We start from the raw sequence: 26,615 nt of genomic DNA, 5'->3' as shown, positions 1-26,615 counted from the left end.
GTACTTGTCCATGTCAACAACGAGGTGTGATATTAGGGCATCTAGCACTGTCTAACACTGTCATTGAACAATTTCCTTTTTCTAGTCTCCTCTTTTCTAAAATGAAGTAGACAAGAATTTCATGTGTTATCCAATAGCTCTAAAATTATAAGATTTAATTACACGATCCACCTTTTCAACTTACAAGATCAGATTTAGAGCTGGATTGAGTTGGCACTCTTTCATTTTAGAGATGAAATTAGGGCATTAAGTGATTTGTCCAAATTTGTAAAAGTGGCTGTGTGGTAAGGCCAGGACTGGGTCTAGGACTTGAAAATTCAAGTCTAGCACTTTTCATTAAATCAAAATGTCTCTTCAAAAATTCCACTGAATAATCAGTTATACCCCTATGTTTCCCACAATCATAAATATGAAAAGAATATTAAGCACAAACCACAAGTTTTATTTATTATAATCTGTCTCTATTAACAAATGCAAAATCTCATTTTAATATTGTTTTTCTAAGTCTTTATTTAAAGGCAATAATAAATTCGCAAATGTAAAATGAATGCACCTTTAAAAACAAAACCAAAAAAGGAAAAAAAAAAACATTTCAATGACAAAGATTAAACACTGAGTAATCTTGCTTATCTATTATCCATCTTATCAAGTATAGGAGAGAATGAAATGCAATGAAAAAGTCTGTCTTCACATGCATTCTATGAGAAAGCTTTCTTCTTAAAGAAGTGAATCATTAAAATGAACATCTTTGTATTTTTATATATTGGCTTCAGGCTCCAAAAGAAAGTTAAGGAACAAAATGTAAATTTTCCCACATCAGCTAGAAAATAGGTGGGCAACTGGAAGTTAAGATTAAATTTTATCAGAAACAAAATATCCAAATCAAAAGACAAACACTCCTGGTAAACTAATATTTCAAAATTGACCCTAATACTATTGCTTATAAAAACTTTTAAATGCAACTGTTTAAAAAAAAAATACAAGTGTAATATTCCAGTAAATGAAATTTACTAGATTATTTTCCAATAGCAGTTATAGTTTATTCTATTTTGTTGAAAGACCATGAAAATCTCTATTCCCTCAAAGATACAAAATACAGACTGACCTTTTAGGAAATTACTTTAAGTATCACTAAGACACTCAATTTACATAATAAGTGAAACTAGTGATGTAAGAAAGTGAAACAAAATACTCTACATACTTAATTTTAGATTATGTACAGTAGAGCTAAATTTGTATATTTATGTGTTACCACTAATGTTTGAATCTTCATAGGCAGATAATAAACCTGTTATACCATGTTCATATTGGCTAGTTTCCTTGAGAAAATACACTACATATTAATTGTGATGCTGCTGGTAATAATAACAGGGCAATGTACTATGTTTAATTATTTAACAAATATAATTGATATAATACTATTATTTCAGTAGTAATTACTTTACATGCAAGTTTTCTTGCTAAGGAATGACTTCCATTGGGCCCAATACACAAAATATTTCTGTTCATAGTGGCTTTTACAAACATTTTATTCAATTTTCTAACTAGTCTGTCACTGATATGCTACAACTAAGATTCAAACATTAGGCAGGCTTAAAAATTAAAAAAAAAAAAAAAAGCAACCCATAAAGCTAAAGTGAAAATACCAATAACTTTTCCAAACAAATAAAAAGAATAAAAGGAAAGGAGTCCAATGAGCATATGATAGGTCCCAAGTTATCCTATGACTCTTACGCCTTAAGTGCGCATGCATGCATGTATACATACACACACACACACACACATACACACACACGCACGCACGCACACGCATAGGCACACACACATGCACAGGCAGAAAAGCAAAAAAAAAAAAAAAAAAATTGATTAAAATCTGTGAAAATTGTTTATCCTTGAAAGTTCTGTCCAAAAGCATATATATGCCTACACAGTCCTATCTCATAAAAGAAAAATATTCAGAAGTTTAAGTTCCACTTACTAAAGTGCATCTGCTTAACAAACCTAATAGCCCTGCTAATACAATGATCCAACAAAGATTAGCTAATGCTTCCATTTCCTAGTCTATATTCATATTTTAAATGTAGGATCAATAATTTTTTTGCCAAATGTGTAATAACCATACCATGAAGTACAAAAAAAAAAAAAAAAAAAAACCCTCAATATGATCTTTTAAAATTCCCAAAACTGGATCTCCACATTTAGAATGAAACCATAGCACATTCATACAAACAGCTATATTAACTATATATTTGCCTTAATATTACCATGATGTGCCTTTAATTGTCTCTATGAGAGAAACAGTAATTTCCCATCCCCTAAACCTTTTGGCAGTAGCTACAAATGCCAAAGTAGCAGGGCTGTCTGATTACCAGAGACATAGCATTTTTATTAAAGCCACTTTATTCAGTATCTGTACTCAATTATTGCACTTATGTATTACCCATAATATATCTATAACAACCCAGCAATAGTGATTGCAATAAAGTATAGTAAATAGTCTACAAAGAGTTTACTGTCATTATTAGAAGTAGGTCTTCATGTTTTAAAATCTTTCCTAGGAAAAAATGCCAATAATAACCATTCAAATCAGAACACATAAACACATCATCTACTTAACCAAATATAAAATTTCATTTATCCTTTACCCAATACAAATCAGTAAGATTTTTTTTCCCATCCACCTTGATTAGTTTGCACTCTCTCTTGGTTAAAACAGTATTTTTCAAAATTTAAAGAAAAATAGATTTTATAAAAGGGACTTTCATCACTGTTAAATCTAAGTCTTCCTTATTACAAGACACAAATTAGCTATGCTTTTTCATTGTAATTCTGTCTCAGTGAAAAACATAATTGTATCTGTTGATCTATTTATAACAAATGCTACATTTTCAAGAATAAAGGAATTGTCAGGCATCCTTTCTACTTCTTATGAGTTATTTATCCCTAAAGTATGTCAAGTATGCTTTTAAAGACTCAGGTAGGGGTAGTCTCATGATTTTCTCTCGTAATAGATTCTGAGGGGGTTCCTCTGGTTTCAAGGCTTCATTGTTGTCCTTCTCTTCCTCTTCTTTGTGGTCTTCTTCCATTTTTTCCTCATCCTCACTATCTAGAGTCTGAGGGATAAGTTGATTGCCCACAAATACATATGTGTTAATTCTTTGTTTAACTCTTTTTCTTTTTCTCTTGGGAGGGGCCTTCTGAGAAATACCTTTGGCTTGCATCTCATCATTTATGAAGTTTCTAAGTGTGCGCCGAATATAAATCCTAGCCAAGTCTTGTAGATTCCTGACAGCACATGGGGCTAAAGAAAAAGATAAAAGAAGAATTGTATTTCTATTTTAATTCCAGAAATAATTTTAAAATTTCTTAAAAAAGAAATTGTGAAGTTAATCTTATACTTTAGTAAATGCCAACAAGATGATAAAAAAAATTTTTAAGGTACTAAAAAGATGGAAGAAAGTGAAATAAGCTGATTGGTTCCATTAAAAAGTGCCACTTATCGTTCTTCCTGCTGAAATTTTCTCTCTCACCACCAATTTTCTTAATTCTTTCTTGATCAAAGCAGTTTGCTTATTCTCTTCTCACTCTTCCATGGCTAATAACATGTTGCCCTCAAATACTTTTGAGGATGATGGAACCAAATTAAAATAGAAATATTTAACAAATAAATGATAATATGGTAAAAACAGCTATTGACAGGTTTGGTTTTCTTAAGTCAGTATTTGCCTACAGCGGACCTTATGCATGGTTTAGTGCCCCCTTCCTTCCTGAATTTGATATCACTGGCCTAATCACAACAGATAAGAGCTGAGGATCAACTTTTAAGAACAAGTAGTCCCTCAAAATTCAGATTCTAGGAATGCAAACAAAAGGGAGAAAATACCTTTGCAGAAGCACTAAAGCTCTGTTACTTACTATAACTATTTAACAAAGCAAATATATATTCTTTAAGTCATTGGGGAATGTGTCTGCAACCAAATTTAGGTGTTAATCACAGAAGAATAGTTTAGCTCTGCAGCTTCCTCCACACACACATTATTAGCCCTTGTGATGTCCTACACCATTTTTTTGTAACTTCTTCAATTGTGTATACTCTTACACATTTAAATATTAACTCCTAAAGGGACAGTTTTACAAATCCATAAAATCCTGAGCCACCAACAAATCTTATGAATTACTTGCTAAACTTTGTGTAGATGCAACCTTTTAGCATTAAGATATCTTAATATCAGCATGCTTCTCTGAACATTCACTAAAATGATGCAAAAAGTTTAATATTTGTTTTTATTCTACTTTAGGATGGGAGTTTGTTTATTATAGATAAAAAAACAGTAGCAATTTTAGGTAGTTCAAAGTACATTTCTAACACAAATAAAATTATGCCTTATTAACATAACACACTGAACTGAAGCATGTTAGAAATGTACAAACTTTTAAAGTAAAAAGATGAAGCAATATTTTTTTAAATAAAGTTCTGTTTTATTGCTTTTAGTTCCCTATTAAACGAAATTTAAAGAATTCTTGTTATAGTCTATTGTTTTAAAAACCACACTGAAGACAACTAAAGTTTGTGATAAACACAGAAGACTTATCATATTTTGAAAAGTTATTTATTGTAATTTAATAGTTTTTTAAATGTTCAAAATATTTTCATAGTATTTTTAGGTTTTTGACCCTTTCTGATTAGTATAATTACTGAAATGTTCTCAGATGAAAAAACTCTTAGTTTTAGAAAAAGGACATTTAATTCAGATATTGTTCACTCTACTGAATCTTTAAAATAATTTTAAATTTCAAGAGATTTTGTTATGTTACTATAAATTGACTGATTAAACATAATTATTAGTCATTCATTTCATAAATTTTTATTTATTAAGAAAAAAATCAGCTCTTCCTGGGAGAAAAGCGAAAAGGACATATTTTTGAACCCCTGGTTTTGAGCCCTGGTTTTGTCATGTAAAAATACTTTGTCTTTTTTCATAACTATCACTTGTTTTAAAATATACAGACGTAAAAGTATTTATATAATACATAAATGTGATATGATTAAAAAAAAACTTGTATTTGAAGTTAGAGGGAATATCTAAATAATTACAGTAATTATGCTTTTAAAAAATACTCAATTCTAATTTTTTTTTTTTAAATACAAAACAAAAATGAGCAGGTAAAATAGGAAAGGATATTGAGTGCTGACAGACTATTTGTGATTTTATTTTTACATAGTGCTATGGGTTCAGTAGGCATTCAAATGCTTTTTCAACTGATACTGTGAATTCCCAAAATTGACTTGTGCTTTTTTTGCATAAAGCTTACAGTTAGGCAACTATAAAAGTCAAGTTTTTAATGTGCCAATGAGGTGCCAATGAAGTTATGATTTCTTGAGTTCTCTTTCTCATTTCTTTTCATCCACCTACTTTAAAAGCATCTTTTACAAAGCAGTGGCATCAATTCTGCTAATTTGGTATTTAATTATAATACAGCAGTTCCCTAAAAGCTAAAATAGAGTCTCAACTAATTTTGGTACAGATATATAATTTTATGAAATTTAAAAAGTTTAAGCACTCTTAGAACACAGTCCTACAAAAGTTTCTATGTGCAGCAAACATAACATCATCACTGCAATACAGTTAGCAAAATAATCCATGAGTTTTTATGTAAATAATGAATACAATTTATATGTAAAACATGATCTGAGGGCAAAATAATAAACTGATATAAAACATAATTAAAAATCCATTACATAAAAATATTTTTAAAATTCAATTAATCCGTGCTTCTACACTATTTAGTTACACATCATCTAGTTGGTTGATTTTTAAGTACACAAGTTTAAATGCAGCAATTCTTTGGAATTATAATCTTTAAAAAACAAAAATACTTACGCAATCCCACTGAATCTGGTTTGCTATTATCATTCCTGTTTGGTTGTATTAATGGAGCAAATGAAACAGCAAGGATGTTTTTGCTTTCCCAAGTATTCTGTCCAGTTCGCATAATCTGAGTTAACTAAATGAAAAATAAAAAATCAGTTTTATCTAGGAAAGAAGGCTTACTTTAATTGTAATAATCTAATTAGGCTTATAGCATTTTACTTGATCATTTCAGGGAGGTAATCAGAAATTGACAAGCCTTACAAAAGAGTATCAGATGTAGAATAGTAAAAGGTTTATTTCTGTTACTTTTGATTTTAGTATTTGTCATCAAAGACATGATCATCATGCACTGTTTTTAACAGACAAGATTTTAATTTAAAATCAAAAAATTATATAGTTAAATATAATAGAGGGCACAGAGGGGCTCAATTTGAGGCAATACCATTTAGAAGTTAAACTCTCAGTCACTGTCAAAAAAGATTTGTCTCCACTAAATTCAGCTGGTTAAAAACTGAGGATTAACAAAATTGTCATTGCTTTGATCATTACATTTCACTTATATGAACAATAAATTCTGCTTCTCAAGGGTCAGACCAGTAAATAATGTGAAAAGATCAGAAGAAATGCAATGCTAGTCTTGGAAAATCAGTAGGTGCCTCCACGCTAACATCAGTCAAGAAAGAGAGCCATCTTTGCATATTATGTCAATAACTATATATTCCCATGCCAATATAAAATAATGTTTATTAATGCATAGACTAATAGCTTAACATTATTTTTTAAATCTTTGTTAAATGTAGTAAGGATCATAATGAAAATGAAAATACAGTAACATTGAGCACAAGCAAACTTTCAACACAGAATTTTTTTTCCTGCCTATACTGATTCACTATATGATATAAATACACATTTATTAACTATAATACAGCTTATTAATGTAGACAACCAGTAATGCACAAAAATGTAAAACTCAAAAGCAAAATCATTAGTCAGAACTCGGCAGAAATACAGAATCATAGTACTAGAAAGGAAAAATTCCTCCATGATCTAAGCTTTTTTGTTTTGCAGTGTTTATTTAAAATCACAGAGTTAAATCTAGAACCAAATATTATGACTATTAACTTAGCGGTTTTTTCCCACTTAAAAAATGTTATATTTGTAATAAAATCTTAAAAATAGTTACTCTAAAAATAGAATATAACTTTTACCGAAATATGCCTGATTTTTTATATAGACAAAGCAAAAAGCAAATTTTCTTACTAACATTCCACAGTAATCCAAATAGGGCATTTCTAAAAATATACCAGGATAAAAGAGGATTTTTTTTTTTGGGGGGGGGGGAGGAAGGGGTTGTGAAATAGGGATACTTACACGATATTTAAAATTATTTTGAAAAATTGAATTGAGAAAATTTGATGTTATGTAAAGACCTTATTTTTTTTATTTTCTAAGCCATTATATTGTCAGATTTTTCTCCTTCTACCTAACTGTAAGACCAAATGAGTTTTAGGAATTCTTCCTTTTCAGTTTCCCATTTCTTTATTAAATTCAATTTAATAGGTAAGCACAAGAACCATGCCAATCTACTATCAATAAAAAAAGATATAATATATGAAACTTAAAAAAATTTTCACATTCATGCTTCTGACACTATTAAGGTAAAAAACCAATAGTAAAATCACCTGATCTTCTATAGGCATGACTAGAATGCCTCCCACTTTCAGTAATATTTTCATGTAGTTTTCATGGTCTTTCTGGACACCAGCTCCACAATAAATCCGGTCATACTGATGGCTATCAGATGCTATTTCAAGGCAGTTGCCAACCACAAATGCTGGTTCACAAAACTCAAATCTGTGTAAAAAAAGATACATGTGTACATATGCATTTCAAGAAAATTCTCTTTTTAAAAAAATTAATCTATGATTTTTTTTAAAATCTCATTTGTTAAACAATATTAACTTTAAAATCTGGGATTCTTTTAGATCATTCTATCCAAATTCAATGTAAAAATTTTGAGTTCCCTTTCATTGTCAGTAATTAAATCAAAGCAAATCCTACTACAATTTTGGTCTCATGATTCTATTGAAATATTTTGCAATACAATTTAGAAGACTCTAGAAAGTACTTATCTCATTACTACTAACAGCAATAATTTTTAACCACATGAGAAATCATTCCCAATTTGCTTAATATAATTACCATATGCAAGATAAAACATTACAGGCTCCTAAGATTGAAAAGATTTCTGCTAAATTCAGACTACAAAACATTTTAACTCTAGGACACTATATACTGTAGAGAATTAAACCAACTAATCTGAGAAATCATAGCTTGTTTTCCTCTTCCCATATATAACAAAATTGGATCATAATTACTACAATAGTTTTGAAGAAGAGGCCTCTACTCAGTTGAACTTAGAAAAATAGCCTCTAGGGGGAAACATATCTTTTTTAAAGTTTTAATAAAGAAAAGCAGTTTAAACTATAAATATATTCTTTGGTTTGTGTTAAGTTTTATAGTGAGTTACTTTATAAAATACACAGCACATATATCCAAAATATGTGTAAAGGAAAAAAAACAAAAAATAGTGGCACAACATGGAATTTAATTTTTGTTATTTAAAATTCTTAAGACTTTTCAAAATGATTAAACTACTGAAATTAAGAGTGATAAAGACAACATTACAAAACTAAGACATCACTTGGGGGTAAAAAAACTTTGGCAAGCAGTATGAGAAAGAAAAATGCAATTTCAATAACTTCAAGTGCACTTTGTGTTCAAAATAGGGAGGCAATAATTCCACTTACTGTTATTTGCATTCACCAGATCACATCTATTCAGTTCTGAGCGTTATATTTTAAGATATAACAAACTAAAGTGTATCCAGGAGAAATTGACTATGACAATAAGGGGATGTGAACCTATGTGATGTAGCAAAATGAATTAGGGATACATTTATTCTAAAAATTAGGACTTACATAGAGGAGGTAACAACAAATTTCAAAATATTTTAAAGACTAATATTCCAGGGAACAGAATTGAGACCAATGGATGAGAAGTTATATAAAGAAGCAGACTTATTACACTTAAAAATTAGAATTGAATCTAAGGATTCAAGCAGAGAGCCTACTATTAATAATGTCTCTTCAAGTGGTAACATATTGGCTGATAAGATCTCTAACACTGCTTTCTCTAACACTTCTAAGAGAACCTATTCTATCAAAAGGGAATTCTCACATTGCTATGTCAAATTTTATATAACATGGAAATACTTTAGAATCTTCAAGAAAAATTATTTGTGAAAGCTATCTTTTTAAAGGTAAAGGTTAGCCCAGAAACACCTTTGGACTTGAGGTAGGTCAATCTGATGAAGTAATGTCTTCTTTGTTTTTGAATATATTCTGCCCCTAGAATGATTAAGTCTCATGTTCTCAGGTGACTGATTTAATAGGCATAAAATTTTTTTACTAAAAATAATTGATTTGTATTAAAAAGCAACGTTGCAGAATGAATACAGACCATTTTGTCAGATAGACATTAATTCAAGTATAGTCTCTGATACATGTTGACTTTATGACCCTAGATAACTAAAAATTAATTTTTCAGTACCCTAGAAAAGAGTCAAATTCACAGGCTTCCCACAAAACTGTCTGAACCAGATTAAAATGTAATTAGGAAATGTTTATCAAAATAAATACATAATACAGAGATGTTAAAATTTGCAGATTTCTAAAGTCAGTATTTATAGTCTGTATATCTGAATGATATTACTGACAAATTCTATAATGTAAATTGCAGAGAAAGTACCAACCTACACTAGCAGAGAAAAATTTTTTCATTTGAAATCCTCTCAATCAATGCAATTACATGAAATCACAAAGCCAATTCCTATGTTAGCACTGCAGTTTTTCTAAAATTGTTTTTCTAAAATTTTTATCACAATAGACCCCTGCAAGAACAAGAGATAAATACTACAGGTATAAATACTTTACAAAATTGAATCTCACAGAGTAACTTGCTCATAGTCACAATAAATCTTATATTAAGTGCATGAAGAAGGATGTGAACCTGGGTCTTTCTAATACTAAACCTAGAACCCTATCCACTAGACTGTACTATCTGTTTTTTTCTGCCTCAGTTAAGTGTCAATATCCTTTATGGAGTGAATAATATTTTGAGGAAATTGAAAGCTTCCACTCAAGTCTGTAAAGCCCAAATAATTTACAGCAGTAGTAGTAAAAAAGGCAATTAAGCTTTTGCTCTTCTATAATTTATTGTGCTGTACTGCTGCTCCTCCAGGTCCAGATCCACATGCTAAATTGTTGGCTCAGAAATTCAAACTATTTCTAACAGGCATCTGTGATGAAAAAAAAAAAAAATTCATCTTGGTCATCAAATTTCCTCTTGAACACTGCCACAAAAAACCTGAGGTTATGGTTAATTTCCGAGGGACCCAGGGCAGTTCATAAAACTCTTGATTTCTATGTACAGTCTATGTGTTTTTCTTTTACTAAACAACTTTCTATGTTCTTTTTTGATGTGAACACTAATAAGTCATAACAACATGTGTGAATCAGCAATCAGAAACTAAGAAAATCCCTCCAAGGGGCTGGTTATACCTCTCTCTAAGTGCCTCAAATTATAAAAGTCATCAATTTATGAACAACCTTCTTCCCTAACACAAACCTATGACAATACCATGATCTAATATCATGTTCTATTAAAATTCTATTAAAAATTAACTTGACTGAGTCGAGGGATTATTCCATTTGTCCCCTACTGGTGACACAGTACCTAGCATAAACAAAGTAGGTGTTTAACATGCAATTTCATCGAATACTTCTTTGTATTAACTGATATGATGACCAAGAACAAAAAACTAGTCTCCTTCAATCTATAAAGACAATATATCTAAACTCAACTGGACCCTCAGGACAGCAGTACAAACCTTTTATTCTTCCTTAATTGAATTTTTAGCTCATTCAGCCAAGTGGTTGTTCAAACCTCTTTTATTAGAACAATTACCAGGAATTTTCCTTTTTTACTCTTAGCCAAACCTGCTATCACATCCTTTCTTATATCCTCCTTTACTCTAGTATTTGATGGTAGAGTCCCATACCAGCAAGACCAATCCCTCCATACACATGTATTTCTGATCCCCTCCCCTCTAATGTCCAGCAGATTGCTTTCACTACCATTATCTCCCTCTCTCTAATCTTTAGTCTCTTCCTATATACTAGGTTACTTCTTTATGACCAAACTTGTCCAAATTTTCTCCTTGCTGGAGAATAAAAACTCATTAGACCCTACCACCTTCCACCCTTTCATCCTGTATCTTTTCTTCATTTTAGCCAAATTTCTTGAAAAAGCTGTCTCCTCTTGATGCCTCTTCTCTACCAAATCCTCTATAACTTAATTTTCAATTCTATGACTTAAATTTTAACTGGTCTCTCCAAAATTACCAGCTATCTTTTCATTATCAAATATGATGGTCGTTTCCGCAAACCTAATCTTTCTTGGGCTCTACAGTATCAGCTGTTTTCAGTCATGACCCCATTTGGGATTTTCATGGCAGAGATACTAAAGAGGTTTGCCATTTCCTTCTCCAGATCATTTTACAGATGAGAAAACTGTCAAACGATGAATAAGTGACTTGTCTAGGGTCACACAGCTACTAAGTATCCAAGGCCATATTTGAACAAAGGAAGAAATCTCCAATTCCAGAATACTATTCAATGTGTCATCTAGCTATTATTAAAAAAAAAAAAAAAAACCAAATTCTTCACCTAGATACATTTTCATATCTGGGTTCTCATAACATTACATTCCTGCTTTTCCTATAATCTCTTTTCCTTAGGGGTTTTGCCTTGGATCCTCTTCTGGCACTATATATTCTGTGAATTTGTCAGTTCCCATGTATTTTAATTATTCCTTTCATATTGATAATATCCAGATCTATACATCTATTATTAGTCTCTCTCCTGAGACTTCAATCCCACATTTACAACTGCCTACTTAACATTTCAAATTGGATGTCCTACTGTAATTCCATATTCAGCAAATCCAAAAGAATTCATCAATTTCATAAAACCAATATTCCTTTCAGAACTTCCTATTTCTCATAGTTTCCAATCCATTAAATACCCATTTTTTTCCTTCAGAAATTGCTATCTGTATTATTTCATACATTCAATACCCATGATCCAAGCTGATATCTTTTTAGATGTTGTCCTCCAACATTTTTGCTAGTCCTCTAAATTGACTTACCTACACATTTAATATGCATTCCACTCACAACTTGATCTAAGTTTATCCAACTTAAAAGCAAGTATTATGACTTTTGACCTATGATCTCACTGCTCCAGGGAACTCTTGGAAAAGAAACCTCCCATATCATGACTAATCAAGATTATGGGGAGTTGAAATGGCTATGGTCAAATGATGTATATGTCAGGGTTGGAACTTCAATTTAAAGTCTTCCTGACTATGAAGACCAGTTTTCTGTTTACTAGATACAAAAGTAATAGTGAAAGATATTTACTGAAATTTGAATTTATAAAATTGTTGAACAGCATAGGCACCAGGACTAATCCTTCAACAGCATCTATCAGAACCCTTTCTGAGTATTTAGTATTATTTTGATGTCTGAAATATATTTTGCATTACCTCAAAAGAAAAATCTTTAAATAATTCATGACTGATTGTCAATATATAAATATGTCACATTTTGTTATAAGAAATTTAAATAAAAAATAGCAATTTACTTTTTATTAACATTCATTACCCATCACTAACCAAGTATATTTTGCAAATGTTAGAAAATCTCCATATCAAAATTTGGGTGTAAACATATCTATACCCTTAGTTGCTAGACCAAAAGATTATATAAAGCAAAAAAAAAAAAAAAAAATCACAGTAAAACTTTTTTTCCCAGGAGATAGTATCAACTAGTTTTGTTAAAAATAGTAGGCAGCAGGTGGGAGTAGGTATTTTTTTTTTAATTTCTGGTTATTTAAAACATAACTAAAGATTCCGACACAACTCTGTACAAGTTTCTACTTATTGAAACAAATATCGCAAAAGCACCATGGCATTTTGAATAGAGGGTAAACCTGAGAGTCCAGAATACCTAGGTTTATAATATTATTCTGATAACTGTGAACATTCCCATATCACTCAACCTGTCTGTGCCCTAGGAAATTCTGAATCTGTATATTGTAAATTAAATGGTATAATAACATTTTAGTTCCAAACCCCTTTGACAAAACTGTGAGCCAAGAACTGGAAAGATTTTTAAATTATATTATTTACATCTATATATATGGCATTGAGTGACTATAGTTAACTTCTTTTGAAACACAAAAGAAATCTCATATTCTTAAAACAATAATCCCAAATGGTAAATTGTCAGACATCACATCAAAACCATTAGGTCAGATTTGATTTGGGGAGAAAATTAAATTCTTATATATGTCACTGATCACTTAGTAAAAGTTTACTTTGTTCTAATCCAACAAGAATCCAATGGCTTGTATAGATACTGACTTTGTCTACAGTCAGCAGTGCAAGGTGATGTGATTTCAGACAGCTTTTTAAGATTGGCTTCGACTCTACCTGAGTGAGACTTTATTAATCCTTAAGTAATGAGAAAGCTACATCTCACTTTGGATTTTGAATTTTACATAAATAACTCCATTCATAAGCTAACAGAACTAGCTTGAATAGAGTTCAGAGGCTATTCTACTCAACTGTTCAACTTTTATACTTGAGGAAACTGAGATTAAAGCAAAACTACAAAATCCACACTACTTTGAATTCATTCCATTAACGTAAACTCCAAGACTTTGCATCCCCAGATTGTGGTATTTTATACCCCAAACACAGTGTCTAGAAGACAGTGGATTCTTAATAATATTATTGAAAGGAATGAAATTGAATTTATTTCTGATCTTGACTATATCATATGTATAACCTTGTAACTCAAAGTAATGCTAAATGCTTTTGTTGGAGTTTAACACATTTTTCTAGTCATATTAGAGGGAAGCATTTTTTAAAATTACCAATTACTACTTTTCTCAAAATGGCTATGATTTGTCTATATGACTCTGAAAGATTATTCCTACATCACTAAAAATAGTTGGCATTCTCTTAATAGAAATTCTTCATATTTAAATTTTCAGAATTATCTCATTTATTTAAATTTATCAGTTATCATTCCCAAACTATGTATTTGAAAAAACATTAACAGTATTTCCCATCGGTCTTATCCATATGTTATCACCACAGACATCTTAACCAAATATTTTCTACGAAATTCTGCTACTTTTGCTATTTCCTCTTTCCTCAGAAGCTAAAAATCTATAGATTAACCTTGCAAAGAAATTCTTCTTAAAGTCTAACAAATCTTTCCTGCTTTAATTTAAACTTCTCTCAACTTCTTTAGTTCTTCAGAGACATAAATAAGACCTCTAATATAATTCTAAAATCCTTTACATATCTGACATGGTCAAATCTCTCCTTAGCCTTCTCTTCCAAGATAAGCAACCCTAAATGTTCAAACATGCTCATTTATTAAACTAAATTAAGTCATCTTCTCTTAAAAACTCTTATCAAAATTAGTATTTTTTAGGAAGGACTATAACCATGTCCTCTGTAAAATGAATATAATACCTGCTTTCAAAATATAACTAAATTTGGCGAAATACTCTGACTCTTACACATAATAATCCTTTTAATAAAACAATGCATTATTGTATCCTATTTTCACATAACAGTAGTACACTCAAACTTTTTTATTTTTTCTATCATGACTACAATTTTTTCCCCTTCAGTATCTACTGCCAGTCAGCTCTAGAAATTTCATCATATATGTGTGGTCTCACCAGAGGGTCCAAGTATCTTTCAGTCTTATAATTATTTCAAACCATCTCTCAATATGTCATTTGGTAAGATTGCAGAAAGTCTTTTACTTTTTGAGTGCATGACTGCATGAAACTGAACATACATTATTCTATTCTTCAGTGATTGCTTTATTTTCTAAGTTTTATATATGTGTATATATATACACACACACACGTATATATATATATATATATATAACACATGTGATGTGGCTGCTTAAGTGTTAAGGGTAGTCATTAGTAAAAAAAACAAACAAACTTATTTTAACAGCACATATAGAGGAAAAAAACAACACTATTTTTCACAATATACTTAATTCATATCTTCATTCACTAATGAATTATTGTGCTAGAACTAAAAAAAGTACTTTATCCTTTCACAGGCCCCTGAAAACAACAGTAACAGCTACTGGAATAGTACTTGAGTATTCAAATATCTTCACTTCCTCAGTAAGAGCTACCACTGGCTATATTTAGTATTCTCTACATAGTTATTTTGGTATAGAATTGAGCCACCATAGTTAATTTAATCAGCCATAATGTTTGTGGATATAATAGGACATTTTCCATCAATTATGATATTGAAATCAATTTATCATCATAAACAGAAAAGTACCATAGTATTGGTATCAGATTAGTAAATATGAAGGCCAATAGAATATCAACCATACTTAAATAATTTCTAGGCATCTGTGAAGTTATAAAGTTAAAACACAAACAATTTAAACTGAAAACCTAGGTGGTTTGGGTAGGAATATTTCAAAAGAAATCACTGAACTGTTTTCATAAATCAGTAAGCATGACCATATGATTTGGGAAATGTTTTCTGAGAATTTACAATTTGGAGAATATTCTGACAAAAATTAGATTGAGGGTGATTTTGGAAGTTTGTGATGAGAATTTTTCAAAGAAGCTGAGGAAAAAAACACTATATTTTTCACAATATACTTAATTCATATCTTATGATATTGATGTTATCGTTGATATAACAATCTATCCAAATCATATCTAGACACATAGCATACATTAGATATTTCAATCCTATGTGTGTACATCTGTGAATACATATTACTAAGAGGCCTTGACAAACTATTTCAAGTAGACAATATGACTTAGGAAAAGAGAGAAAGAGGGAATGACAGACTCTGATGTATGACTGATAAAGGGAAGCTAACTGGCTCAGTGGATAGAGCCCTGGGCTTAGAATTCAGGAAAACTCATCTTCATGAGTTCAAATCCAGACTCAGTCACTTACTAAGCTAAGTGATCTGGGATGAGTCACTTAAACATGATTGCCCTACATTTCCTCATCTATAAAATAAGCTGAAGAAAAAGGCAAACTCGTCCAGCATCTTTGCCAAGAATATCCTAAATGTGGTCATGAAGAGTTAAAGATGATTGAAACAATTAAAATATTACTCTATAATATTCTAAGTTTACTTATGACATGTTTTTCTGAAATTTGAAGGATTTTAGTCTCAATGTCAACTGAAATAAATTCTGACTTGAATGAAAATATGACTTCTAGTTTTTGAAGAAAAGGTTTTTTGATAAATAACTTTTTTTTTCTTTACAATTTATCTAACATCCTCCTGAATGAAAGTATCTTTAAAATCAAAGGGCTTTAAGCCATTCTATATAAAAATATCTCAATAACATTTTGCATTAACCCTGAATTCCACTGTTTATGGTGATCTACTAACAAAGCTCCAAAAAGAAAAAAAAAAAAAAAAAAAAACTGGAATTAGATAAAATATTTGTCAAGGTCCAGTCTCAATATATTCCTACTTGTCTTCTTTCCCATACCTGAAAATCATGCTCCCTGGCGCTTTACATGGCTCCCTCCCTTTTTTCACATAAATTTTGTAATCTCGCAGTAGAATGCACTTCCTTGAAGGCAGGACAGATTTTTAGGGGGCTTATATCTCCAAGTGAATATACATAGTGCCTTATAAAGAGTAGGCATTCAATAAATATTTGAAATTGAAAATTAACTCAACATTTTCTTTAGTAAAAATATAAAATTTAGTTAAGAATTTCAGGAAAAACATTTGTCTAAAAAAAACACTAGGATCTTGATCACTTACCTTTGCTGTGGTTTTCAATGGGAGGTGAATGCTGTAATATCTTGATCTTGAGATGGAGAGGTGATTTCTTTCACAGCTGGGAACCTTGCCAACTTGCCCATAAAATTCTTTTGATAAGCTGCTAGGAGATCAGGGTGACCTAGCCTTGCCCTGCAGCTTCCCTCTTAGATGGACATTCTAGGTCTAGGAGCTGACCAAGAGTAGAAAAAACAACATTCCCCTTCAATATGCTGTTGAAGTGGGGTCTGGCATTTTGCACATCTATTTTACAATGTGCCACAGAAATACGTCATTCTGGGATACATTTATTTTTTTAAAAGCCCTTCAACTAATTTATTAAATTACTTTCTCTTAAAACATGTTATCAAAACATATTTGGAGGGAAAAAACTACTTCTGATAAATGTTCAAAATTTTAAAAATTGAAGGAGATATAAGCAGATAAAACAAATTCTTAAATGTTCAAAATCATTCATACCACACCTTCTTAGAAACTTGAAACCAAGAGATAATACACAGAGAAATACAAATGGGGGAAGGGGGAGGAAGGAGGATGTAGAGGGAGAAAAATCAACTCAATCTCCTAGGGGATTATCCATTTTCCATTTAAGTACAACTAAGTGTTCACTTTCCCCTAGTGGTTATATGTAATTTGAAAACAAAAAATGAAAACTTACAATCCTTTCAGATAAGCCCACCCCTTCGCTCCCACCCCCCAAGAATATGACTCTCCCTTCTCTAATCCTGTCATTTAGACAATTACATTCACTATTAGTTTTTTGGAGATTTCTGCATATATTGAAATGTTTCCAACAAAACTTTTAGTTTTAGTTTAGAAGATTATTGTCAAATATTGAATGCTTTTTAAAACCAAAGTTTCAACATTTCATTTTATATTTCACAGAAATATAAAAAATATTGCTGATTCACTAGTATTTACTAGAAATTGCTCAAAAGCACCTGGTTTTACAATTTCCCTACATTAATTCTATTTAAAAAATAAAATCCTTTTGCATGGTCATATGGATTTGCTAGGTTTATTCTAGAATAAAAACAAAAATAGTTTGTAAAATTTATTTAAGAACTTAGTAGGAAAGAAAAGCCTTGGAGCCAAAGAAGACCTGAATTTGTGTCTTGCTTCTCTGTCCTCTATTATTTAGTTGTGTGAAGAGAGACAAATTGATGTTTCTGTCAATGGTCTAAGGATTTACTATTTCTTGAGATTAATGAATTTGGTTGTGATTTACATCAGAATAATCATGCAATTATACTCAATCAGAAGACCCCCCAAAAAAAATCTCAATGATATATGACAAGATTTTCAATCCAAAAAGCAAATGATAAATTCAGTAATGCAGTTTTCCATTTAACTCATTTGGGGAAAAAAAAAACAAAACACTCCTCCCCCCCAAAAAAAAACAAAACAAAAAACAGATTTTTGCACAAAGTTGGACTAGATGGGAAAGATGAAATAAAAGTGAAGCTAATACAGCTTGGTTTCCATCCACATCTACACTTCCCTTTCTCCACTGCAATTACAAATTGTATTTTAGTTACAATTGAACTTTAAAGATGAAGAGATCCCTTAGTGGTAGAATCTAGACTAAACTCGGGTTTCCTGACTCTAACCAGTTTTATAACCAGTTTTTTTCTATAACCAGTTTTTCCTTGCTTGAAATAGAATATAGTTTAAATTTTTATACAATAATTCTTCTGAATACTAGGGATGCTTTTCTCATGAGCAACTTTTTTAAAAGCAACATTTTTAAAGATGTACTAATCAACTCCTTAAGAGTCTTCAATGTAAAACAAACCCTGAGACAGATACTGGTACAATTCAAGTCCTCTGAAGGCACTGTGCTAAATACAGGTGGCAAAGGCAAAGTAAACAAGCCTTGCCTTTAGGATTTTACATTCTACTGCGAGGATACTGTATAGACACATAAAGAAATACAAAATACATACAACAGATTAATTTTAAGGAGAGAGCATTAACATTAGTATGGTTCAGGAAAAGCACCTGAAATGTGCTTTAAAGATAGACAGGGATTCTTTGAGGCACAAAAAGACTAAATACATCCCAGACATGTAGGACCACCTAAGTGTCTAAAGGCATTGTGACAGGAGCATAGAATGTATTCCAGTACTAACAGGGGACAGCTTAGCCTAATTGCAAAGAACAGATGGAGAATATTATGAACTAGAGAATTAGATAGCAATGATGATGATATGAAAAACTTTAAATGTCAGGCAAAGGATTTCCTATTTTCCTATAACAATAATACAAATGTTATCTAGGTGGGAAAAAAAGGACCATAAGATAAATGTCTCTTATTTCAAATAATTGTCTAATAAGAGATAATTCTTAATTGCTGCTACTACTACTGTCCTCTGGGGTCAGTCAGAACAAACCTGTACTCTTTTCCAGGTGACAGAAGTTCCCAGATTTCTGAATAATAGGTATTCAGAATACCTTAATATTCCTTAATATTCCGTCTTCAAGCCCTAGTGGTTTCAATTTATGGCATAAAATCATCATCTTGGTTATGCCATCTTAGTTTGGGGCTCTAGTATTTTTATCCATATTGCTGCTAAAATCCAGTACCCAAAATTGGGAATAAATATGATCTGGTCAGGACAGAATACAGTGGGATTAAAATGATTACCTCTTTCATTATAAATCATAATGTACTTTTCTGCAACATATGCCTAGACTTTTTTGCCAGTCTGGTGAAACCTATAGACACCTTCCCCATATTATTAAATCTATGAAATATGAAGATTTTTTAAAAGGAAATTTATTCTAAATAATACACATTTATTTGTATGTATTGTATATATGTAATTAAACCAAGTTCACAGACCCTAGATTAAGAAACTCTTTATCCAGACTTTCCTAAAAGTATAATCTGAAATATTAAGTTTTCAAATTGCTGACTCAAATGAAACTTGTACTCCATTAAAATTCCCAGTTATTTTCCCACAAGTTTTGACTAATCATACTTCCTCTTTCACATTCAAAATTTCTCTTTCATATTCAGTATTTATACAGTTAATTTTTATTAACACGTGTAAAGTTTTATTTAAACTAAAATTGAGTTCTGTTCAATTAACAAACATTTATTAAGTATCTGGTTATGTGTCAGGAATTAGGTTATTAAACTAAAATGTAAAAAGTACCTACCCTCAAAGTTTATAGTTTGTTAAGGAATTAATATATAAAATACACAAATTAAGTAGCCAGAAGGATCCAAAAAAGTCTCATCTGATGCTCAACTATCCATTTTCTTCTGGCTCCTCATTAACAGAGACCATTGGGTGTTAGGTTTTCATGCTTGAGCTCTTTTATCATCAAATAAAATATGCATACTATTATCTATATAGGTACTTGTAGGTTAATCTAAATCTGAAATAACTTCAGGAAAGTTTGATTTGTAGGAACATAAAAGACAAAAGTGTAGAGTGTTTATATTAACGTTTTCCTCTCCTTGAGCTTTTGAGAAAGCCAGAAAATGAGACATTACATTTTTGCAGCTTATTCCTATGAAGCAGGACATACAAATAGTATTTATCCTTAACATTGGCTCTATTTTATAGATTATGAATTTGGGAGTTGTCAAAATATTATGTGATTTGTTTAAAATTAAATGGTAATATCTGGGATTAGATTGGATTTCCCAAACCACTAAATACTTCTTCCTCTACAGCAGAAGTGAATATGTGTAATTACACAAGTACTCTTTATCCATCTACTGGGTATGAAAGGGAAGGGATGAACATTATTTACCTGGGCCTGCCCTCCCCTCATTTACCCCTACAAAAAGTCATAAAAGATAAAATTCTATCCCCAAACAGCTCTGAAAACATGCCAACATAATTAGTTTTCCAAAGTTAAACAGCCTCAATCTCACCTTACTTTACTATCTAACCTTATGTAATCTATATATCGTAACTATTGTTGTTATTAATAAAGAATGAAACATTTCCTATACCAACTGAATATTTTCATTAAGCTTCAAAAGCACTATGTAAATTTATTTTAGGTTAACCTAATTCTTCCATAATTAATTTAAAGATAAGACTGAATTCATTGTTTCAAAATGTTACATCTAAATTATATTACAAAATCTTATATTTACCAAATTTTTAAAAATCTGTTAATATAATCATAAACAAAAATTTCAAGACTGTTTAGCCAAATATTTTCTATTTACTTCATTTTAACTAACTTATAAAATACATAAAACTCAAAAGTGAAGGTGACAATTCATTTAGTCAAACATAAATTGCTAATTTTTTAAAAATGGAAAATGTAGCATTTTTTTTAAAAAGCAACAAATTAAAAGGTAATAAACATAAAATTACTGAATGTATTACTATACATTTGTTATTTTAGTAATCAAGAAACAAGGTTATTTATTACTACTTGACAGAATGTAGTCTAAATTCCATAAAACTTGCAATTAGTTAATACTGTCCTGTTAAACTTACATTCCAACTCCTATTCTGCTTTGCATTAGGATGATTTGTGAAGCCCTCTTATAATTGGAAAAGCATTCAAATACGATGTGATTTTTAAAAAAAGATCTTATATACTGTATTGTCACTGGGATATATAAGACAGCCCTTTTTGTATATGTACTATCCCCAAATTGAAAACAAAGAGATATTATTTTTGCAAAGTATTTTATTTTTATGGAAATTGCTTTTTAAAAAGACAAATGGAAAATTCTGAGGTATTATTTTCATAGTAATATTATCAACTTACCTTAGTTAATCACACCTTCCAGAGGCAGATATAAAGGTTTATAGCAGGGATTTTTTTTTTCTTTAAAATAAACTCCTTGCTCATTAAGCTCAGTTGCTTGCAAATATTCTAACAATTCCTTAAGAATATATATGTAGATCAACTCTTGGAAAATAATTCAAAATGTGAATTATATTTTAAATGTTGTTTTAATATACATAAATATCACTAGAAACTTAGCAAATTGTAGCTCAGAAATCATGGAATTAGAAAACAGTAGATTGGGAATTCCTAAACTGATATGTAAATAGCCATCTCAGCTCAGCAGGTGAAAAAAATGCCCCTTTCTTCCTCAGAAGATTCCCTTTTTTAGGCACTAAAAAAATGGATTGCCTAAACAGAGGAAAAAGATGAAAGGGAAGAAATGTTCCTTTTTATACACATACACATATGTATGTATGTATGTATGTATGTATGTATACACACACACACACACATATATGCATATATTCTTTTTTCTTCCCTCTTTCACTCCCCTTGTTCCAACAGTCAGCTTTAGTCAGCTGCATAAAAGGGGAAAAGAGGTAAAATCTCATCTTATAGTCTTACTGCAGATGATGTATTATGTCTCAGAAGAAAAGGAAAGGCAATTGTTGATCAAACCTATCTTTCATTCCTCTTCACTACCTATCCCTGGAACCTTTTATTTTTTTCCCACCTTTAACCTTTGAGTCTGGACTCCTGTTCTGATGGGGGTGGGGATGGGGGTGGGGGGGGGGGGGGTGGAGTCACCTCTAGGAACTGAGCCAGAAATGAATTTTGAATGTATTTCCTCACAAAAACATTATTATAGGTAGTAATTCTATTCTAATATATTTTACATTTATACTTCACTTTTTTTTAATGGTTAAATATTGTACAACACTTTCTTTCCATGAGAAAATGTTGTCTTCCTAATAGGCAAAAAACTAAATTTTTGATAACTTCCTCATAAGTTAGGAGGATCTATAATAATGCTTAAGATGATAAGGATGGAAGAGAAGGAACACATAACTTCTCATCAACTATTCTTTGGAAACAAATTATTTCACTTACTTTCCAAAAGTAAACAGCTACCACATGGATGATATACTTTAAATTTTGAAAAGTATAAATTTTATAATATAAATTTTTTTTAAAGTGTTATCAAATGATACATATGACTAGGATAGACTCCTGGGCTCCCAGCTCCAATTCCAATCACAAATTCCATCAAGATAATGATATGATCCTTAATAAACATGACCCCACAATACAATAAGGTATCTAAAATAATAAAGTACTACTGGTGGTATTACTTATATGAAATGGAAAATTTTAAGCTTTAACAAGAAGTTTATTTAAATATGGTAGATTTATAATGTTAAAGAATTTTCAGAACTGAGTATTGGGTTTTTTTTTTACCAATTAAATCAAAAGCATTATTTTCACATTAATACACAGTATTTAAACTTATTTTCAAAGCACCTCAGAAAAAATTTCACTAAGTTATAACTTATACATATAAATACCAAAATATTTTTAATGGATAAAATAATTGTTTGTGGTTTTCCAATAAAAACTGCAGATTTCAATACTTACTTATCAAAGCTATCACTATTTTTGATGAAGCTCTCGAGTTTTTCCTTGGCATAATCCACCACATCTGAGTGAAGCTCAATTCCATGATTTATTCCAAAAGGACCTGCAATCGTAGCAGCAGCATTTTTATGAAAATAATAATGATGATATGCTCTTTTATAGTCCCTTTTTAGAATCTATGCTTATTTATGTATCTCAAGAGCCTTGTGAACAGGACTTCAAGTATGTTGATATCTAGCTCCATCAAATGTGTATTATTTTCTGCTATTAGGTAAGCTTTATTACAGGGCCTATATCATATCTATCTTTGTATTTCTAGAACCTAATAGTGGCTTGTACGTGGCAAGATCTTATTAATAGAATGAATGAATCTCATCTTAGAAATAGGAGAAAAATAAGCAGTATACACCTCAGTTCATTTTTTATAAAAGACTGTAAAATAAGTTATCTTCATCATTCTTAATAGTTAAAATCTAACAGGAAATCTATTCCTAAAGCTTGGATATGAGAATTTTGCACTTTTGCCATTAGCTCTAATTTGCTTATCTTTGATATCTATGGACTCTAGTCCCATATTGGTAAAGATTAAATAAGACCAAGGAGTTTCAAAGGTTATAATTATCTTCCTCTGTGAATTATTCCCTGACTATTCCAGGTTAGTGATCTTTCCAACATCTGAATTCTCATTTTATTTTTACCAGGCACTGATATTATATTGAAGTTATCTGTGCACATCTCATTTATAAGACTATAAAGTCCAAATGAATTTAAAAAAAAAAAAAAAAAACCTACATGGTACTAGAGAGAACAAAATAGTATTTTACACAACTTTTTTCCTGACATATTATTATGTAGATCTTTAGTAAATACTTATACAATAGTTTTGTGCTGTTTTATTGTTTGCAAAGAATTTAATCTTTTCACTGCTCTTCAATATGCACATATAAGTACAACTTGCTTAAAAAACCAGAATGTGGGAAAGCAGCTTCTGGTTAAGTGCATACTTTTGTTTCCAATATCCTTTTGTCTTTATACCAAGTCATACCTGGTGGTTGTTTTTTTTTTTTTTTAATATTTATTTCTCCCTCTAAATTGAACCTTTCCCTTTTGATAAGGAGTAATTCATTTTTATTCCCAGAATTATGGAGAATTCTTTTAATTTGTGAAGCTTTTTAACTTTTGACATTGCATATCCTCAATCAAAAATGAATTTTTAAAACTTACTCATCTCACACAATATAAAAATTTGAAGCTCATTGTTCGTGTTGGTGTTTCCAAGCAGACTATGGAAGTACCAAGTGCAAATAAATAGGAATTATATTTAAACCTAATTCAAAAGTAAACAAGTCTTTAATATGCATATATACTTTCACTCTTTATGAACACTTAGCTCTAATTCTATTTATGCAACTTTAGTTAAACTAAATTCCAAAATTACCCATAGAAAACAAGCCACTTTTACTATAAAAATTTTTCTCTACCAATTTTCCCTTTTCAGGTTCTGATGCTATTTCCAAGTGTTTGGTTTTAATTCTTTTGGAATTTCCTGCTGCCTGATTTGGTGAGTTTTTAATCTAGTATCTAATAGCATCAAGACTATGCATCTAGTGCAATATGAGGTCATTTCCTTTTTACTATAAACTAAGTTATAGTTAAAACAATATTTTTTGTTAAAAAGCAAAAAATATGACATGCAGTAGACCTACTTCAGTTTAGAACTGAATTTTAGGGCTGTAAGATGTCACAAAATTTAGCAAAAATTTTTCGAGGGCTTTGACAATGTCATTATCTTTATTTAGATCCTATCTTGAATCAAACTATTAAAGGGCAAAATTCAGCCACCAAATGTATTTACAATTACTAAAATTAAAATATTGTCCTCGTTTTTAAAAAAAAAAGTTGTTAATGTTTCATTAAATGAACCCTTATTATAACTTAATTAAATTTTTGTATTGATTAACCTATTGAGAATCCAAATTCAACTAAATTGAGAACTTTTATAAAGTATATAATAAATTTTATAAAGTATATAATTTCCATATTAAAATATAATCAATGATTGTATATTTTATATATGCACAAATATTAAAATATTGTCAGCATTATTTTAAAACATCCTAAAATGGAATTCTTATGAAAAATTAAATAAATCACAATATCTTAGAGCTAGTAATCTGGAAAAGTTAAGAAGCCAACTAGTTTAAGTCCTTCACACTTCACTCTTGGAAATGAACACCACCATTCAAAAATTAAAGTCACTAATTAAAAACTGTCTTCATCATGGGCATACTTAAGATTTTTAGATTACATATCCCAAAACAGGTATACCATGAAAATGGCTAGATAAGTCATGTGACATTATGACTTCACATTGTTATAGCTTCTAAATATGTATGTTAAAAAAATCGTAGATTATAAAAGTCAGAGCTTAAAGAACCTTAGAGATCATCTGGACCAACCACATTCATTTTAAAGTTACAAATGAAGGGAGGAAGGGAAGGAGAACAAATGGAAGGTAATCTCAATAGGGAGGGTATGGGAGAAAGAAGAGAACAGATGCAGGAAATTTCAAACAGAAGGTGAGACTGAAATGCGTCATGAAATCAGAGAAGCCCTTGGTTAAGAGAAATCATTTGTTCTAAGATATGAAGAACAGTTGGCAAAATGGTACAAAGTAGGGACCCTTAAGTATCATATATAGTAGCCTAGATTGTATAATATATGGAAGACAATGAAGTAAAAAAAAAAAAAAAGAATAGAAAGGAAGGGGATGTTATGAAAAATATTTGAACTTAGAAGTAATAAAGCATCAATGGAATTTAATAGGTATCACAGTAAAACTGTCAAACTACGGACTGAAATAGTGAAAGACTTGAGAAAAGGAGACCAACTAGAAGACAAAAAAATATATAGTATAAATATATAATAAAAATAATTGGAAAGAAGTGTTTGTAAAAGAGAAATGTTTGTAAAACACACAAACTACAAGATGACATTAGACTGATAAATGGATTGAGTATGATAGCATTAAAATCAATGAGTAAAATTGTGAGCTGGGCTCCCTTCTTTGGATATATCCTAATCTGTTTAAGTGTCCTAACTAAAATATGGCATTTATTTTGGACCAAGGAGATATCACTTCTTTCACATCTCTTACAATTATTACCTTATTTGACCATCATGTCACATATATACAGTTGACTCAAACCTAAATATTTTCCCATCTTTTAATGAATTTTATGTTAGAACAGAAATACATATATATATATATATATATATATATATATATATATATATATATGTAAAAATATTTATTCTGGTTGGAGTATTTCTCAAGCAGAAAGAAGATCTTTTGTCTTATGAAGATAAAAAAACATAACTAAAGG

At 30.4% G+C, this 26,615-nt stretch overlaps 1 protein-coding gene across 5 annotated transcripts in view; it reads right to left on the bottom strand.

Moving 5' to 3' along the window:
• Window positions 1–421: 421 nt before the first annotated feature.
• PCMTD1 (protein-L-isoaspartate (D-aspartate) O-methyltransferase domain containing 1) overlaps window positions 422–26,615 on the bottom strand; it is a 44,755-nt gene continuing 18,561 nt past the window's right edge. For 4 of the 5 annotated variants that reach the window (XM_051970210.1, XM_051970212.1, XM_051970213.1 and 1 more), the window contains 4 exons: window positions 23,230–23,332; window positions 7,556–7,727; window positions 5,883–6,006; window positions 422–3,301 (listed from right to left, as the gene is read on the bottom strand). In XM_051970210.1, coding sequence (XP_051826170.1) covers window positions 2,934–3,301; window positions 5,883–6,006; window positions 7,556–7,727; window positions 23,230–23,332 — 767 coding nt within the window. In that variant the 3' untranslated portion in view covers window positions 422–2,933. Of the gene's footprint in view, window positions 3,302–5,882; window positions 6,007–7,555; window positions 7,728–16,863; window positions 17,054–23,229; window positions 23,333–26,615 lie in introns of those variants that run through there. The other variant, XM_051970214.1, reaches the window with a different exon arrangement.

The sequence above is a fragment of the Antechinus flavipes genome, chromosome 1 (genome assembly GCF_016432865.1).
Source record: "Antechinus flavipes isolate AdamAnt ecotype Samford, QLD, Australia chromosome 1, AdamAnt_v2, whole genome shotgun sequence".
Taxonomy (NCBI): Eukaryota; Metazoa; Chordata; class Mammalia; order Dasyuromorphia; family Dasyuridae; genus Antechinus; species Antechinus flavipes.
This window is presented reverse-complemented; position numbering and strand designations above follow the sequence as displayed.